Genomic DNA, 14,408 nt, shown 5'->3' with positions numbered 1-14,408 from the left:
GCATTAGGGAGTCATCTGTCCTCTTGTATCTGTAAGGAAGTGCCATCTGAATAAACATATTTTTAAATGCCTAGGGATGATGATTTGGCTACTGCCAATTCTGATTCAAAGACAAAGACAGTGAGGAAGCTTCGACCTCACAGACAGACCTGTCCGTGATGGCACAGCTAACCGGTCCAGAGCTAGACAGCATGGGGTTAGCAGAGAGTGTGGAAATCTCCAGCCATGGCTCATGGGCTGATTTAAGTTGCCACAGTATGTAATTAAGAACAAAGTTATCTTTACAGTCATTCCTTCATTATTGACATAACTCCATTGGAGGCTGTTTTAGAGATGCCAGATTTGGGAATAAAATCCTTACAGACTGTACTGCAATGTCATGATGATTACAGCAGAAAAAAATTGATGCGCACAGACAATCTGTATGTACCAGAAAATTAGATCTCAGGAGAGACACGGAGCAAAAATGTAACATCAAGGAGGGTGGGGGGCGGGCACAGCGAAAGGCACACTCAGGGCGTCCCAGACGGAGGGGCCCCGCGTGTCCCCCTGCTCCCGTGCATTACCTGGGGCGGCGCTCTTCAGTGCTTTCACTAACTGTCCCCTTCCAGCTCCAAAACCATTATCTCCACAGTCCAGGTCACTGTCACTATCACTGCCACCGCTGGCAGAGTATGTACACATTCTGGGTACCTTGTCCTAAACGAGTAACACGAGACTGTTAAGATTAGTCGTACAAACCAAACGTGCAGACCATCCTGTGAGGATGGGAACACGCCACACCTGGCTGTCTTTGTGAGCTCAGAATCCCAGTCCCTCCGCCCAGCCCACCCCACCCAAGAATGACTCTACTGTGCCGGTTGCTCTGCCTCCTGGGGCTGATGCGGTCTGCTCAGTGACCAGGGCTGCAGAACGGGCTTGCAATGATCAAGCTGTTGACGGCACTCGGCCATTGTCCTGGGCCCAGGAAAGTCCCCACAGTTACCCGCTCTGCATTCTGTACACGTCTTGATAGGGTCTTGTTTTTCTCAAGTGCCTATTATGAGCTGCTGTTCCAAGTCTAATGGCTTATTTATTTAACTGACCTCATCATGGGCTTTCAAGTATCAGAGGGTATTAAAACAGTCAACCTTGGGGACAAGTGAATATTTGCCTAATTTATAATTTTTTTTCTAGCCCCCAAAAGGACAGTGGCCTTTAGGAAAGTAAGCAATTGCTGACCCTACACAGTCCTGCTGCCAGTGAGTGGGGCGAGGGGCCCAGTGCCCCTCTTGCTCCTATGAACACATAGGCTGACCCCTCCCCCATGTGGCAATAATGCTGTGCTCAGGCATCACTGAGTCGGTTGACTGTGTATGAAGAGTTCTTCCTGCTGTGCACACAAGTAGAACACTGGATCCAGGACGGTGACTCCTACCTGTTGAACTGAGGGTATCTAGGACCCTCTTTTCTGTTTGTAGACTGCTCTGTGAGTTTATTATTCCCCACCTCTCCCTGAAAGTTCAGTACAGATGCTTGGTTGGGTCTCTAAAGTTTCTCTGGGAGGGTGTCATTGGGTTGGGAATTGTCAAAACACAGCTTAGTATATAAGCTCCCTTGGCTGGGTTATAAATTTAAGCGGTCACTCATTTCCTTTATTCCTTCCTTCATTTAGCCATTTACCCACCCATTCGATGGGTGCTTGTTGAGACCTACTCTGTGCCAAGCAGTGTGCTGTTTTAGGGGTGGAGAGCGCAGTACTGGAGACCCCAGTAGTCTAGCAAGGATTAAGTCCATGAAGGAGGACAAGTTTATCGACTGCAGTTCCAGGGGACCCTGTGTCCAGAGTTCCAAAAGGACTCCAGTAACACTTTGTGGGTATGAGGGAACACATTCTTTCATACCTCCTTTCAACAAACACTAATTAAACCAGGCACTGTGCCGAGTACGGGAAATATGCAGCTAATTCTTACTTCAAACTTTCCTGACCTGGCAGTCAAAGAAGCAGGGTTCTAAGTTCCAAGCCACAGTGGTGACTCTTACAAGTCAGGGCAGGATTTCCAGTGGGAGAAGCTGGTGCAGGATGACAAGGGGACCCTAGAGAGGTGCGTCTATTGGTGGCTGTGTCTGTTGTGTGAGGAGCATCCAGCCATTGCACGGAGAGGGGACAGGTTTCCCTCTGGGTCAACACACAGTAACTAGTTTTTTTTTACTTTCTTGAAATTAATCAAACCCCTTTGCCACTGTCACCAACTTGTTTCTGAATTGGTTTTCTCCCTCTCCAACTCTGGGTGTCTTCTATGATTTTCTCTATTTTCCTATCCCCAAAGCAAGTGCAGCGTCCCTTAGGACAGTGGTAGCAGTGCTTGGCAAAGTGCGTTCTGTGGACCAAGGGCACCAGTGTCCACCTGAGAATCTGTTAGAAATGTTTAGATCTCACTCCATAAATACCAAATCAGACACTGAGCGCATGTCGGGGCAGCAGGCTGTGCAGGTGACTCTGGAGCCTGCTTGAGTGTGGGCCCCACGGATTTGGAGGAGCCCTCACAGCTCTGTATTTAACTTGAGGCAGGATAGAAGACCATGGTTTTCTCCTCTGTCGCTCAGACCCGCGCCCTGCGGAGCGGCCGTTTTTCTGAGCACCGTACGGGGACTCAGAGGGCCCAGTCCAGTCTCAGCTCCAGAGCAACTTTCCCTCGGCCCCTGATCACAGCCGGCAGGTCTCTGCTGCAAGTTGAGGCTGTGGGCCCAGAGGTCTCCCCTTTACTGTCCACAGTCTCATTTCCACACAGAGGTGCTCAAGGCCAAAAGAAGGTTCTGCCACGCTGGGTGTAGGGGACCTCAGATGTGGACAAATGTGGGTATTTCTTTATCATAGCGGGGCAGAAACCCTAGTAAAAATAGCAATGGGGGTTCTTGGTGCTGGAATTGGGAGAGCCAAGGGCAGCAGAAGCAGGAAGGGTCAGGGAAGGGCCAGGAAGCTCTGGGAAAGGAGCCACATGTCCTTCCACCCTCCCCACTGCCAGGCACCACCAAAGGCCCTGCAGTGGCCAGCCCCAGCATGCGGGGAGAGGAGCGAACAGGCTATGGTCAAAGTAACGAGCTGGAAGAGGTAAACAGGAGGGAACACCAAGTAACCCCCAAGGGAGGAATGAAGAATCTCTGAGCTGTGAGCTCCTTCCTCCAGGAACATGTCAGGAGGCCGTGTGTGCCATCTCAGGGTGGGTGAAGAACCCACAGCAACAATGATGGGGACTGACCAAACTCAGGTCTTACTGACCCTGGCAAGTCATTTGACCATGCCAAGCCTCAGATTACTCATCCCTGAAAACAAGAGAATTATACCCACTTTTGCTGTTGCATGCGAGCAAAGTAAAGGTTAAAGGAACTGTTGAAGTAATAAATGGAAAAGCAAATTATTCTAACTGGTGCCTTATGGCTTGGGAGAGTGAATGTCTAATCAGGGGAGAGCACCCATACCCCAAGAATTTGAGTGCAGATCAGAAGCACTTTGAATTCTTTAGAATAAAGATGTCCCAAGAACCTGTGGTGTTCCTTAATAATTCAGGGAAAGGGATAAGCCTTAGACCTTGTATTCAATAAACCAACAGAACATTTCATTTAAAATTAAATCTATCACAAAAGTGTTTAAGGAGGTCACTTTTCACAATCAAGACCGACAGGTGGATGGCATCCTTCCCTCGGCCTCCCCCTCACCTGGGTGTCAGCGGCGGCGTCTTCGCCCCCCCAGGCTGGAAGGCGCTCGCTTGCCATGGGGTCTTCAGCATATTCGAATGACGCACAAGTCTGAGGCCTTGGCTCTGCTTCGTTCTGCTTTTGGGAACCGATTCTTCCTAAATGAGGAAATGTATATGGAATCACAAATCAGCTTTCATCAACCTTTCACAAGTGTAGGGAGGGAGGTGGGGGAGACATTCAAAAATAAAAAGGTCCAAATACAGCGAAAGCTGGGCTTCCTCCATTCTGTCTCCTGCAAGTCTGTGCTACCCCAAACAAGAGCAGATGTCCGCCTTCAAGGCCCAAAGGCAAACTGTTCTTGGACCCCTTTTCTACAAAATGTTGAAAGACTTTTCAAGTTCAAAATGGTTCAGTGGGCAAACCATTTGGGAAAGAGTTGGATTATTCCTCAAATAATGTTATTCATCCGATAACAAACAAGTTTCTTTTCTGGAGGACTTTTCAGAGCCTTCAGTGTGCTAATGGGCATTGTCATACCTTCCAAAGACAGCATGCAAATTTGCAGCATTTCCCAAACATACTTGAGCAGGGAACCCCTATTCTCCTAGAATATTATTAAGGTCATTTTGAATAATGTGGTTTAGGAAACTTTGCTTGGAGGCTCTTGAAGATCTTGCAGGGCAGTACTTGTCAAGCATCAATGTGCATGTGTATTAGCTGAGCTTTTGTTAAACTGCAGATGCTGATTCAGTAGGTGTGGGGTGAGCGCTGAGATTGTGTTTCTGACAAGCTCCCAGGTGATGCCAATGCTACTGGCCCACGGACCACACTTTGAGTAGCAAGGGTATAATTAGCAGAGAACAATTAAAGAAAGTTTCCCCATTACCAGTAATAGGAGATAAACCTGCAGAGTGTATTCCTTCATCATGCCAGAAAGGAGAATTGCTGTCATTATCCTCCAACCTCAATGATTATCAACAGGACGTGCTGTGACAGCCTTTCCACAGCATTTTGCTTGTGAGGAGAAGCGAAGTAATTATGTTTTCATCAGCACTGTGAAATTTGTAGAGTTACTTCCATTTTTGATATGGGGATAAGAGAAAAACCAATTCAAATGTACACAGTAAACAGAAAGTGACCGTCCTAAAGTAGGTATAACTCCATATTCCCTTTGTTCCCCATTCCCTCATTTTTAACGTGGATAACAAATGACTACAGAGAAGGGAAGCATTGGAAAGCAGGCCCTGCCTCTCTGGACCACAGATATCATTTGGTGGACAGGAAACTTCAGGATGGGCAACGCAAAAATTCCTTGCAGTGTGTTCATCTTACAGTCTACCATACATTACCCTTTTACAACTCTTCATTATAATTTAATTAAGACACAACCCTTAAAAACCCAGTGCGGTGAATATTGGCAGCAAGATCAGAACAACCTCCCTCCTGCCCCTTCCTTATGAAGCAATTCAAGGCTTGTGCTTTCTATTCAATTTGTTATAATGACAGTGTTTAATCATGGAGTCGACGGCAGCCTGCCACTGAATTGAGGTCACACATGTGACTATTCAGGCATGCAGCACATAATCTATAACTAAGATTTCACCCCTGAATGTCTGGAGGCTATGTCATTAATTAACACCACATTTATTTCAAAAATAATATGCATTATAGCCTTTAAAAATGTAGCTTTGGCTTGGAATGAGAAGTTTGTGATGAAATGCTCGTGGCAGTTGGTATTACTGTATGAAGGAAGAATACAGCCATGGGAATAGCCCAATCACATTTATTCAAAGATGTTTAATTAAAAGACTCCTTTTCTAATTTCTCAGAAGCCTACTGTATAATCTCCACTTACAGCTCCTTTCTAATCATCAAATCATAAATGAAAGTGTTCCATTTAGAGTTCTAGTTCATATGCTTATGCATGTCGTAAAAGCAACGTAAGCCGTACAAGTTAAAAATTATTTAGTGTCATCCCTTGGCTGCAATAAATATTTTTAATACTGAGGGAACAATGAAAAAACTTTGACCCTTAGCCTAGGTCTGTCTTTAATCATGACAGCTTGTTTCGATTGACTGTGACGAAGGATGGTACTTCTCACTGGGAAAGCTCCCGCCATTCTACCGCAGTTAATGCACAATCTACTGCTGATATATCAAACTCAGTTGTTATAGTTCAACATATAAATATATTTGAGCAGGACGGGAATACATCAGAAGACCTATGTTTCTGGTTAGAGGGCAAACAATATTTTAGCTAAATTTATATCGTGGGCCTAAATTGGTCTACGTTCAGTTAAGTTTTATAAGATAAAAATCCCACAAACGTATGTTGTGTGTTTTTCTTAATTGATTCATATATCCACATACCAGTGCTTACATGTTTGTTTCCTCCCATGTGCGGGCATTCCTTAACATAATACTATGGGGAGGTAATGTCTTATATGCATTGTTTTACTTTTTGGTGAAGGACACTCAGGGATTTCCACATATCCACAGTGCCATCAGGCAGAGGTGGCTTATTCATCTCCTGGTGGAAGGTTTTCCATTTTTGTCAGCAAGTGCAATATTATGGGTGGGAGAACAATCTAATCTGAAAGGCAACTGGCATTCTACCTGAGGAGGCCGGTTTGGGGAGGCGGCTTTGGAGAGGTCGCATCCCTCTGGCAGTCATGACGGGGTCGGAGGCGGAATGGACAATGGCGCTGTCTGCAGGGCGTTGGCTGTCCGCAGAGGAAGGCACTTCACGCTCAAGGGTTTGGGCTCTGATAGAAGAAGCTGCAGAGAGGGCTGGCTGGAGGGGCAGGAGGGGCTCAGCGTCCTCCGGGAAGTCTGGCTGGCACGTGTACCGTCCCGTTGAGCGATTTCCCGAGTCTGGGAGCGGGAAGGTTCCGATCCCACTGTCCAATGTCCTCATCTGGCAGTTTGATTCTGAGATAGAGTGACAGAGAGGATTAGAGAAGGCTCATGAAAGAAGGATAAAAGAATCATGGGTATTTGGGTATGATCTGAAAGAAAGGGCACACTTAGAAGGGAGAATTTAAGAAAAAGAAAAATGATAAACATTTAGAAATAATATTAGTGGTGTAGTAAATTTCCAGTGAGGTGCAGGAAACAGACATTTAATTGAACACGAAAATATCTCCTTCATGTAATATGAGGCAAGAGGGCCAGCTCGTTACAGGAGGCAATGGTCACATGTGCATATATTCTGGATGGTTCTCTAGAGTTATAACAGAAAAGAAACAGTCATTAGAGACCAAAATTATTTTTGATCACCCTTATTTCAATCTGACTTCAATCAATTAGGTAAAATTCATTAACTGAAATAAGGTGAGTAATGAGCACACACAACAAATTGAAGTGATGCCCTGAGGAAGGTAATTGTGTATCTCTTGCATGAATTATCACGCACTCAGCCGTTGACTAAATCTCTGGCCTCTCAATTTAACTATGGGACAAGTAATTCACATGCTAGAAGGGTCATTCCAAAGGTACCTTACCCATCGTAACATCACTTACCATGTGGGCTCATTTGACCCAACTGCCACCTGAAACCTTACTGAGAAGACTATGAGCCACTTTCCATCTTTCACTCTCACTTCAGTAACCCTTTGGATGTCTTGTCAATCCCAAGGATCCCACTATTTGTCATGCATGTGACATATTCTGTTAATCACCTCCCATCTTCAAAAAATACAATATACAGACAAAAATACAGTATCTGCAAAAATGATCACATTTTAAATTTCTGAAATGGTGTTGGGCTTTATCTAAGCCAAAAAGACAGCTTCCAAAATCTGGTTGTCACCCAGAAAGTCTCCTGTTCATATGATAATCTTGGAATGAGAGTTCCTTAGTTTCATCTTGCAAGCATCTTGTAAGTCTGGCACTGGGTAAGAGGTACAACTTAGCACTGTGTTAGGTACGGTGGGGAATACAATAGATCATGACATAATCTTTGTATCAAAAGCTCAATGGCTACCATTTCTTTTGTGCCCTATGGAACAGAGACTTGTGGTGTGGTCTCTGCAAATAACTTATTATTTGAATCCCTGGGTAAGACTTTAACCTCTCTGGGTCTCAGGTTCCTTTCCGGGTTGCTGTGAGAATTACAATATAGTCACCATTGAATCCCTAGAATTTAGAATGAACACCAAGCATGCTGTGAGATAGCCAAACAAATGAAACAGTGGATGGCAATATGACAAAATGCTTAGTATATTTATTACATAGAAGTAGATATCTGATAGGTAAATAGCTTATCCGTAAGTACCTTTCCTATACGATCTCATCTGATGCTCAGCAATTAGTGTCCAAAATTCAGAATCTACCCATTCCTTCCCCCTCCCCCTCAAAACCTCTTTGCTATAAGTGGATAGTAGGATTTTGGGAATTTCCTTGAGTATTAGGTAAAAACAAAGGGGTGACCTTTCTAGGTTTGAGCGGGTTTGCTTTTCGTCTTGGAAGAACTAGGAAGGTGAAATTCCTATTAAACGAGAGGCTTCAGCCTCCACGGGAATATTTAGTAAGGAGATGCAGATACCCTGTTCTGCAGGATGCTGCCCTCTGACCATCTCATTTACCGTCAGATCTCAGAGTTTGGTCATGGCCACCAGGACCCCTGAATCACACCTCATGGTCTGAGAGGTGCTTTTCTTTCCCAAGATCACAACGGCTAAGCTTTAGCTCCATTCGTTTCAGGACCGCCACCTGGTCAGCTTTACTCTCAACAAGCTTTACGGATCGTTCATTATTTTCTCTATTCATTTTCTCCTCAATTAAGGGGATTTAATTGTTACAGAATAGCCTTTTGAGAGATGGCTAGCTGTTTCCACGGGGAGGCATTGCTATAAGAGTTGGGAAAAAAAAAGACCCTGCTATTCACACTTCTGTCTTCCTTAATTTTCGCCTACAATGCTCTTTGGAGTTAGCATGTCCATGTGTTGTAACTGGGGCAATTCTGAAATATTCCAGACTCACACAGGAGTATGTGGATCTTCATCAGAACCAACCCAATCTGTGGGCATGGGGCATCACAGATTTATGGGTTGTAGCAGCTGAGATGTGTCAGACCCTATGTGCCCCAGGCTGCCTGCCTAATAATTTACTCCTGGCATCAGGACCGCCTACCCCTGAACCAAGGAGTGCACGTAGCAGGACACTAGCGGCACTTTGCCTTTCAAGGAGATGGGTCATCAAAGTCTGGTTGCTTATTCCAGCTACCAGGAGTTCACTGATTTCTTTGTATCATCTCTTCATTTTCACAAACCTATAAGGTGAGAGCTATTATTGCCATTTAGAAATGAGGAATCGGAGGCAACTTGTCCAAGGCCATATTCTATAAACAGCCTAGTGTTGAATCTAGACTTGTTTGACTACAAAGGCCACGCTTTTAGCCATCAAGCTATACTGATTCCCACTCTTAGCACAGGTAAACCCCAAAGCAGGGTCTGCTCAGTTCATGCATAGAGGGAGCCATGTGAGCAGAAGACTGGTACCACGGCCCCCTGCTCCTAGGCAAGTTGCCCAGCTTCTCCTCTGTAATCGGTGCTGGCCTCAGAACTCTAGCTTGGTTCCTGGGCTCCCCATTCTGAGGTTGGAGTCTGTTGTCAACATGCCCTGCATCCACCCAGTTGTCTGTCCCTAAGCAGGGTGCCTATGCATCTTTATCTATGCAGTTCCTGAGAATCACAATTGCCTAGTAAATCTTCCCTCTGCTCTCTTGGATTTGATCCTTAGATTTCTATGCCAGGGTTTTTCTAGAGTTTACTTTTTCACCCCACTCCCCAGTTTGGTGACAGGCATATCGTCTCTAAGACAATGTTTTTCAGGCTTTGTCTCTCCATTCTAGGTATTTTCTGGCTTGTAGGGCACTTAATCCAGTCCCTTTAAATGAAGATTCAAAAAGCAAAGTGAGAGTCTTGGCTGCCTTTTCAGTGATTATTTGGAAACAGGCCCCATCTACAAAGCCCACATATGTTTGCCCAGCCCATATAACACAATCCATGGGTCAGTTGCAGGAATAGGGCAGAACAGGGATTTGGGGTGGGAAAAATTGTGAAGGGGGTCTAAATTTGTTGTTCTTCTGAGGATACCAACATTTTCTAGCATCCATTCCCTTAACTTTTCCCCCTTTCCATTCAACATGCAATATTACTCTACCAGAATCTATAAAACAGGACATTTGGAATTCCTGAATTCTCTGATTCTCTGAGAATTGTGTGCCCTGACATTAAGCTCAGAAACCACCTGCTGTTAAGGCCATTTTTTTTTTTTTATTTCTAAAAATTCCAGATGCCAAATGTAGTGAATGTGAAGGACTCATTTGTAAGTACCTATGAAATGAGGTATGGACAGTCAGGGGCTCAGACATGTGCCAAGCTTCACCCTCAAGCAAATTTCTTCAGAATGCACAAACCTTTGGAAACTGGAGTTTATACTGAAAATGCTGACACCATCTTTATGGAGTTTCTTTAAGGCACTATTAGTTTTTTGCAGTTCATAAAAATATTGTAACCCGAATTACAAGTGTTAGTGTACTTCTGAAGCTAGTATTTTCTCAGAGGACTTTAAGAACTCACAACATTGTTAAATGGCTGTAGTAGTAACAAGTTCAAAGGGGCGAGCCTGCCTTGCAGCTTCAATGAGCTGACCGAGTCTTGCTCTCAATAAGCGTGAGTTCACATCTGTGGCTGTGAGCACAGCTGCCAACCAGGGCCTTGCTAACGAGTTCAAGGGTTGGGTCACTGGGTACACCAGCAGGCTTCATCCTTCCAAGGTCACCGATTACATCTCTGACCCTGATCAGCCCTTTCCCCTTTGTCCCATGTGCCTGTCTCTCAAGGTAACTGTTCACAGTATTACCACCATCAAGCCCCAGACATTTCATAGGCTGACTTAGGGCACTGCTGCCTATTCCCTTTAAAGTCATGATACACATAGAAAATATAATAAACATATGGCTCACAGAGGAAAACACCAGCTCCAGGACCACTGGTTACCTGGGGGCTGAGCATCTCCATCTCAGCACACCTGGGACCCATTCATAGCACATCAGCAGCAGAATGGTAGGGAATCTCTTACAGAATGGACTGAGTTCTACTGACACCTTGAATACATTACCTTGCACATGTTTGGTATGCAAGCAGAAGGATACCTTTTTAGTCTCTTAGAAGCAAATACAGGACTTTCTATAAGGTTTTCCTTTTGGGGGAAGAATGTTAAGACTGCCGGGGTTAGGAATATTACCTGGCATCAGGGGTCAGTAAAGAGGGAAGTGACAGTGCCTGAGAGGGAAAGGAGCCGCCAAGACGGGTGAGGTTCTATATGGCATGGTGGCAGAAAAGAAATTTTGGAGAAATGTTTCCACTGGGGATTTTCAAACTGTTAACTTAGGGGGTGCAATATAAAATCCCCACTCATCTCGCCAATGAGTGTTACCCTGCTGCTCCCCGCACCTGGCTGCCTCAGCAGCTGGCCTTATGTCTTTATCTGCAAATTAGATCACGCCATCTTCATTTAGGGGTGCTTTGAGGACGAGAAACAAAGCACATGATAAACCCAGGACAATGCTTGAAACAGGGATACTGTTTTTATTCAGAAAATGGCAGCTGTTCTCATTTAAGTGTTATTAGACTGTGAGCATCTTGGGGGCAGAACTGGATTGTATTCGTCTCCCCAGTACTCACAGATAAGCCTGCTCCTCACTCTGCCATTGCCCTTATTCCACAGCACAGCAAGGCTGGTGGAGCGCCTGAGTCACTCTCTGTCACCACGTAGGCGCTGTGCTGAGCCTGACACGTAGTCAGCGCTCCCTGCTGTGTAGTGAACGAACGGATGGATGAAAACACAACCAATCCTTAGAACGTTCTTCCTCATAGTCAATGAATGTGAATCTCTTCTTGCGAAATCTCAATCTGTTTCTTTCTGTTCTGACTCCAGCAAGTGAAGCAAAGAGTTGCCTGCCTTCTTCTCGGTAGCTGCCGTAGCTGTTCTCCACGTACAGCCAGACTTTGTTAATTCAGATGGCCAGAAGGATAAGCTCATTCAGAATCACTGAATATTTTAAAGACTGATTTCTTAGTACTTGCAAGTCCTTGGAACAAGGATGAATGACCAGGACGGAGGACAGCCAGTGGAATGCTGTTAGCATCTCCCCCAGTCCTCGTCCACCTCGCAGCCCCCTTGGGCCTGAAGGTCCCACCCAGGTCTAGCAAAAGTCAGTGTGGCATCGTGACTCTAGCCCTCACCCTCAGGGATTCTCGATGCCATATGAATGCTACCATAGTGTTTAATACTAGCACCCACAGTAGTGTGAGAACTAAGTTCTTACAAAGTGAAGTTCCGGGGGGCCATTTATAGTGAGTAGATGAGATTACTCAGTAACTTCCGATATGCATTTTCACAGAACGGCGAGTTGCTCCCTTCTAAAACAAATTGTTCTGTTAACTGGGTTGACTATGCCTCTTCCAAACTTGTTTTATACTACATTCCTTCACACAGCAACACTATCTTCATAAATAGCTGCAAAGGGAAAAGTTGATTTCTAGCACTGTATCAGTTATTATAAATTTCCAAGTGAGTGGAAAATGAATTAGCAATGATTTGGGGTGTTTGGGAAATGCCACTAATTTTTTCCTCAGGCTTCCCTTCTATGGATTCCAGTGTTCCAACCTTTTTTTCACAGATCCAATTTCACAAATCTTTAATGGTTTGAGTTTGTAAACCCAAACTCTTGGTATTATTAATGTATCTGTCCAGAGAGATTATTATAGCATAAGTTTAAGAAAACATGATTTTAGTTCTAAGTTACTCTGAATGTTCAGATAGATGAAGTGAGAAGAGTATAGGCTTCAGAGGCAGAAAGACTGAGCTTGCAGACCTACTTGGCTGACTGCTTGTTGTGGGACAACAAGGGGTTTTTAAAACTATTCTGACTTATATAGTCATAGCTCATTTTTAATAAGCCTGGCAGAGTGCTCATTACAAGGTAGATGTTCAATTAGTTTCCCTAACTGGTTTTCAGGGAGCAGTGAAGGCTCCTGTAGGTACATAATACAGCTACTGTCATGGAATCCAAGGCAAATCAAATTGTCATCTGTGCAGTTAGTGTTATGCTGCACATCTGGGTACATTTCACTAAACAACTACCCTGGTTATTTCCTAAGGAATTACTTTTTGGCAACCATCTCCCTGCAGGTTAGTTCATCAAAAGTACCAAAGTACTTAGAGTTGGCTGCAAGCTGCCTCATGTATAGAAATGAGGGCGTCCATTTTCTTGGGAAGTCCATTTTGGAGCTGGTACCTAAGAGGGTTTTTAAAAAGCCTACACAAATGATGTTTACTGATGCTCCCTTGTTTACAGACTTATGGCACTCTCAGAGAACAGCCTCAGATTAGTACATCATGATTTTCAGATAGGGAACTTACAGCACATTTATACTAAAAGCTTAGAATGCCTTCTGTGCAATGATCTACCCACTTGTAGATTCAAACAAATTATGTTAGTAGTCACTTTCTTTCTCCTCTTCAACCCTCATAAATCCTAGGAAAATAGAAAACTTTGAAACTCAGAGTCATTTTTACTTTTAAGAACTTCCATCATATGTACAAAAGTTTCAGCCAAACATGCAATGAGGACCCAACACAATTCACCAGTCAGAAAGAGCAACTTGTAGGTGTTTAATATTCAGACCATCTTATTAACTGGCACACTTTCTATAATGCAACTGATCATGTAAATAAGTCTTCGTAGGAGTTCTCTCCAGGTTCTGAAACATCTTTAAGCTACATGTGGCACTGGCAACAGAAACTTAAACTACAGATGGGAAAACAGATCTCTTTATTTGCACATCCTTCTCTTCATCTGCATGGCTGAAATGAGCTAAAAAAACTAAGCCTGTTGCCAAAGCCACATCAATTAAACGTAGCTTATTCATTCTAAGTTTACCCCATGGTTTTGTCAAGGCAGTCAAAAACGATTATACTGGGTTATTTATTCACAATCATTGGGTAACTTCTGGCTATGGCATTAAGATGACCTTCTGGAAGGGTAAATTCAATTTGATGGCTTTGGAATGCATGGGAATATTCAGCATCTACGTTCAAACTGGATTTAAGCTTCCTGAGATTTGAAAAATGTGCTGGAGAATTTAAATTTGCTTTCCGGTCTCTCGTGCTCTCTTTGGTATAATGGAAGACATGACATTCGGAGTCTGGTACACTGTTGTATAGGGAGAGAGTATGAAAAAAAAAAGTAAAAAATTAATATGACAACAAATTTAAGAAGGGAAGAAAGAAGGTTCATGAAATTCCTTTGTAAAGATGAAGGAAAAGTTATTTAAAACAATATAAAGGAAGAGGCATCACAGGCTGGGTCTGTATCTAGTGAATCTAATATTCTTGTTTGATAGTAGCATCACATAAATTACTGAGGGAGGATGTGGCTCAAGAATATAAACTGGAAGAGGTTAGAAATGTATTCCAAATGCCCATGTAGACCATGCCTTCATAGAGATCTTGCTTGAATTTATTTACATATACAGCTGGTATAACTCCTGAGAAAAAATTCCTTAAGATATGCTCCTTCTTGTTACTGATACTAAAACAGCCTTTTCTAAAGTTTTGGGGATGGTTCTTGGTCTAGTATTCTGAGATTTTCTAAACCCCTCTTGACTTTAAAAATTATAATAATTATCTCTATACTTTTATCACTCCAGACTGAAAAA

The 14,408-nt window shown here is 43.8% G+C and overlaps 1 protein-coding gene across 1 annotated transcript in view; it reads right to left on the bottom strand.

Moving 5' to 3' along the window:
* Nucleotides 1-474: 474 nt before the first annotated feature.
* Nucleotides 475-14,408, bottom strand: part of NCKAP5 (NCK associated protein 5) — a 719,900-nt gene continuing 705,966 nt past the window's right edge. The window contains exons 15-17 of the mRNA XM_069474609.1: nucleotides 6,295-6,609; nucleotides 3,697-3,833; nucleotides 475-699 (exon numbers count right to left, since the gene is read on the bottom strand). Coding sequence (XP_069330710.1) covers nucleotides 475-699; nucleotides 3,697-3,833; nucleotides 6,295-6,609 — 677 coding nt within the window. The remainder of the gene's footprint in view (nucleotides 700-3,696; nucleotides 3,834-6,294; nucleotides 6,610-14,408) is intronic.

Source organism: Eulemur rufifrons, chromosome 1 (genome assembly GCF_041146395.1).
Source record: "Eulemur rufifrons isolate Redbay chromosome 1, OSU_ERuf_1, whole genome shotgun sequence".
Classification (NCBI taxonomy): domain Eukaryota; kingdom Metazoa; phylum Chordata; class Mammalia; order Primates; family Lemuridae; genus Eulemur; species Eulemur rufifrons.
The sequence above is the reverse complement of the archived record's forward strand: the minus strand, read 5'-3'. Positions and strand labels throughout refer to the sequence as shown.